This window comes from Apium graveolens, chromosome 4 (assembly GCF_009905375.1).
Source record: "Apium graveolens cultivar Ventura chromosome 4, ASM990537v1, whole genome shotgun sequence".
Classification (NCBI taxonomy): Eukaryota; Viridiplantae; Streptophyta; class Magnoliopsida; order Apiales; family Apiaceae; genus Apium; species Apium graveolens.
Window position 1 is genome coordinate 139755868 of NC_133650.1, and position 4910 is coordinate 139760777.

Here is a 4910-nt window from a genome sequence, read left to right on the forward strand (position 1 = left end):
CTTTTGTTTAGATCTTTGTAAAGTCATCCTTGGTATCAGTTTTATAAAAGATAATTGCTCTTTAAATAAAAGATTGTTTTCATGAGATTGGTGAATTAGACTAAGACGTAAGTCCCTTTCACACTTATTATATTAGGCTTAAAAGATGCCTAGGGATCCCATTAAATTGTTAAGAACCCAGCGAGGTTCGGGATTGCTTCGCGGCTGATCACTGGCTGTAATCCGTAGCGTCATAAAATGATTTTGAGCAATGTTTTGGTTAAAAATGTTTTGACTTGAATAATGATGCCATACACCTGAATTTCCAAATATAAATTGCTATGATGTTAAATTCCGTTTCATGATATACCTTGCTGAGCGCTTGGCTCATTTCTTGCTTTTCATTTATGTCATTTCAGCTAGCAAGTATGGTTAAATTCAAGCAGACTGCTCGTAAGTCTACCGGGGGAGATGCTGAGGCTTATGTGAGAGCTCAGGTAGTATAGTTGGCGTTTGTGTGAGGACCGATAACTTTAAATATAAGTTGTAATAGTTGTAGTGTTGGACTGTTCAAACCCTGAACCTTTGCGATCTTGGATTCTATTGTTAACAGCCGTTTATAAATTTGTATTTATTAAGTTATATTTTGTTAGTGTTATTTTGGTGCTGTGACAGTTTGTATCAGACCATGAGGTCTGTTGAGTTGCTGTAATAAGTTAGAGTGTCGGGTTGTGGAATAAATTAGTTGTAGTATTGTAACCTATATAATACTTGAACCTGTATCAGAACTTGGTTTGGGGTCGTGTTTAAATAATAATGTTTAATTAGTAGTTTATATTCATGGGTTGTTATATTTTAGTGACGTCCGCCCCTAACCCCGGGGTTGAGGCCGTCACAGTTCGTATCAGAGCTACAGGTTCAAGTTCCTAATTTAGGTTAAGGATTGAGTCAAAAAGGTATAGGAAGTGTGTCCTAAAGTGTGAGTCAGTAACTCATTTAGAGGAGCAACCCTAAGAGTCAGTCGAGGGTTCCGACGGCGTTACTCTGGCGTCTATTGATGCTTTAATAGAACTGCCTTAACTTTGTTGTGTCTTCCCTATATTTTTATATTGTTGGCAGTGGCCCATAGTGATTTCCAGTTCTCCATCCCAGGAGAACAAGTCAAATTCGGATACTTCAGACTCTGAGAGGACTCTGGATGTTATAGCTGAGGAGACTCCCTTGCCTCCCCTACCAGTTCCTCCATTTGCACCGGGAGTTATGTCAGGACCTAGTGCCCATCCTTGTTGGGTACGAAGGTCAGTATCTGCTATTAGGGATTTCCCTCTAGGTTGTGCTCCTAGTTCTTCCACCTCGAGATCTCCTATCCCTCCATCTGTTCCTTCAGGTGCTTCTTCTCCGATCCCCTACCATGTTCACCGAGCGGTGAACTAGTCTTTCATTAGAGAGAAGAGCCCGGGGCTAGCTGCACAGCTTGACCAGGTACCAGTTGGACCTTTCCCTGCCCCTCCACCCGATGTTCAGGAGCGAGTGCGATCCTCGACTCAGACTGCTGTAGAGAGAGCTAGGTCCGTTAACCGTTTCATTAACTCATAGTTTAGGGCTGTTCAGTACCAGGATCTGGTGAACTGGTTGGTATTTGAGTTAGGATCTATCGGTGGCAGTGGCAGTGGTTAGATCAGAGTTTTCGCAGTGAGATACAGAGCTCAGAGTTGGTTTGTAGGAGTTCTGTAGTTGTTTCCTTTATATATGTATATTATGTTGCTGTAGTTTGTAGTAGGCGGAGGCTGCTATGACACCAAGTTTTGTAGTAGACAAGGAAGGGAATATTTTATTGTGGCATCATTTTCCTGATACATAAAAATGTTGCTACCCGGGGGCACAATTTTCATATAAAACCTTTTTGTTGTGTTTCAAGAGAATGCCTCCCAAGAAGAATATTCCGTCCAATTCTTCTAGCAGAAACTCTGATGGGGGCCCATCCATGGATGGATTGCTAGATTTTCTGTGCCAACAGTCTAATCAGATGGCTCAGCAACAAGAATAATTCCAGCTACAGCAACGACAAGTTCTGCAACAGCAGCAATAACAACAGCAATTCATACAACACCAACAAATCCAACAACAGTTGCAGCTTCAGCAACAACCCCAGCCGAGATAGCCAAACAAAACCGTTAGTTTCAAGTCCTTCCAGTCAGTTAAACCCCCATAGTTTAAGGGCGAGGTAGACCTGATTGCTACTAGAGTTTGGCTTAAGGAAATGGAGAAGGCCTTTACCCTTATTTAGGTCAGTGATGATTCAAAGACGGATTATGCTAGTTATTTTCTCAAGGGTGAAGCAAATTTTTGGTGGGAATCCACGCGTGCACTAGAAGGAGAGGATCCTGTTTCTTGGACCAGATTTACGGAGTTGTCCTTGGAGAAGTATTTTCCGGATTGTCTATAAAATCAATTGGAAGTGGAGTTTTTAGAATTAAAGCAAGGTGAGAAAAGTGTGGCTGAGTATGAGGCCAAGTTTACGGAATTGGCCCGATTAGCCCCTGGATATGTGAATACTGAGATTCGTAGTGGAGGGGTGGCTTTGTAGCTCAAGACGTATACCTCTGTAGTTCAGGCCGCCCTATTGATTGAGAAGCAATAAGAAAAGGAAGTTTGATAGTGGTACTGATAAGGCGGATCGAGAAGAATCCAGTTAGAAGTTCACAAGGAAATTTGGTCGGAATAGGAACCAGAGATTCTAGAGAAAAGGTTTTTCCCAGACGAGTTCCGGTGTCACCTCAGTTGCTTCTACCCCAGTTCAGTCAACCAAGCCAATTATAGAATGTAAGTCATATGGTAAGAAGCATAGTGGTCAATGCAGAAAGGATGTCCAGTGTTTTAAGTGTGATCAAAAAGGCCATTATGCGTTTGAGTGTAATCCAGGGACCCCGGAGTCACCCACTTTAAGTGTGGTAAGGTCGAACCTATTGCCAGAAACTGTAAGGTCACATCTCTGGGCTGCGTAGGAGGTAGTGTATCTCAAGGACCGGAAACCAGCACATCAAGAGCCAGAACCTTCAAGATGACCAAGAGATGTAATGCTCAGGATTCAGATGTAGTTGTAGCTACGCTTTCTCTTAATTCTGTGCCTAAATCATTTATATCAAACGAATATGTAAGTAGTATGGATTTAATGTTGAAAGATTTAGCTGAGCCCTTGACCATAGAAGTTGCCAATCAGGATAAAATTTCAGTAAGTCAATTTTTCCCTAGATGTCAATTAGAAATCCACGGGCATTCCTTTTCAGTGGACCTTATACCCTTTGAGAGGAGAATTTGATATGATTCTAGGAATGTATTGGTTGTCCCAGCATAAGGAAAATATTGATTGTAAGAAAAATAAAATTTTATTGTATAGAGAAGATAATGTCAGATTAGCTTACCAAGGACAGAAACAAGAAATTTCTCTCGATACTTAAAGCAAGAAAAATGTTGAGACAAGGATGTGAGGCGTATTTAGCCTATATTATGGACACTGAGAAAAAGGCACCAAATCTGGACGAGATTCCTATAGTCAGTGAATTTTCGGATGTTTTTACAGATGAGTTGCCAGGATTACCACCCGATCGTGAGATTGAGTTCTCTATCGACCTAATTCTGGGAGCAGAACCAGTTTCAAAGGCTCCTTATCGTATGACCCCAGTAGAAATGAAAGAACTAGCTAAACAACTTCAGGAACTTTTGGATAAAGGGATAATTAGACCAAGTGTGTCCCCATGGGGCGCACCCGTGTTATTTATAAAGAAGAAAGACGAAAGCATGAGGTTGTGTATTGATTATCGGGAACTGAATAAGTTAACCATCAAGAATAAGTATCCTCTACCTAGGATTGATGACTTATTTGACCAGCTTAAAGGAGCGTGTTATTTCTCGAAGATTGACTTAAGATCGGCTTATCACCAGCTGAAAATCAAGCCTGAAGATATACCAAAGAATGCATTTAGAAATAGGTATGGACATTATGAGTTTTTAGTGTTTTCATTTGGATTGACTAATGCACCAGTGACTTTTATGGATTTAATGAACCGGGTGTATAAGAAGTACTTGGATAAGTGTTATTGTATTTATTGATGACATCCTCATCTACTCAAAGACTAAAGACGACCATGACGAACATCCGAGGATTGCTTTGCAAAGGCTGGGAGAAAAGCAGTTGTACGCTAAGTTTCCGAAATGTGAATTTTGGTTGGATGAAGTCCAGTTTTTGGGTCATATAGTAGGTAAGGATGGTATCAAAGTGGATCCCATGAAGATTGAAGCTGTATCCAGATGGGAACAGCCGAAGACTCCGACAAAAGTTAGAAGTTTTCTTGGACTAGAAGGGTACTACCGAAGATTTGTGAAAGACTTTGCCAAGATTGCAACTCCATTGACCAAGCTGACCAAGAAAAATGAGAGGTTTGTTTGGACCGAGAAATGTGAAGCAAGTTTCCAGGAGTTGAAAAAGAGATTAGTGACATCACCTGTGTTAGCATTGCCATATGAAACATGGAATTTCGTAATCTACAGTGACGCTACTCTGAAAGGTTTAGGCTGTGTATTAATGCAACATGATAAGGTTATTGCTTATATGTCTGGGCAGTTAAAACCTCATGAATAGAAATACCCAGTGCATGATTTGGAATTAGTAGCAATAGTATTTACATTGAAGCTGTGGAGGCATTACTTATACGGAGAGAAGTGCGACATCTATACGGATCATAAAAGCTTAAAGTATATATTCACCCAGAAGGATTTAAACATGAGACAACGAAGATGGTTGGAGCTGATTAAGGATTATGATTGTTCCATCAACTATCATCCGGGCTAAGCTAATGTGGTAGCAGATGCCTTAAGCAGGAAAGAATGACTGAATAAGATCGAAGTTTCAGAAGAACTAGCAAGGGAATTGG

At 40.7% G+C, this 4910-nt stretch overlaps 1 protein-coding gene across 1 annotated transcript; it reads left to right on the plus strand.

The window, feature by feature from the left end:
• The first annotated feature begins 3486 nt into the window (after positions 1-3486).
• On the plus strand, positions 3487-4618 carry LOC141719029 (putative mitochondrial protein AtMg00860). Its single transcript, XM_074521410.1, has 2 exons — positions 3487-3660; positions 4112-4618. The coding sequence occupies exons 1-2, from the start codon at positions 3487-3489 to the stop codon at positions 4616-4618; spliced, it is 681 nt and encodes a 226-aa protein (XP_074377511.1).
• The last annotated feature ends 292 nt before the right edge of the window (positions 4619-4910 follow it).

Coding starts and splice junctions, on each gene's coding strand:
- LOC141719029 (XM_074521410.1), top strand. CDS start 3,487: ATGGACACTGAGAAAAAGGCACCAAATCTGGACGAGATTCCTATAGTC. Junction 3,661..4,111: donor CTCCTTATCGTATGACCCCA/GTAGAAATGAAA, acceptor ATCTACTCAAAG/ACTAAAGACGACCATGACGA.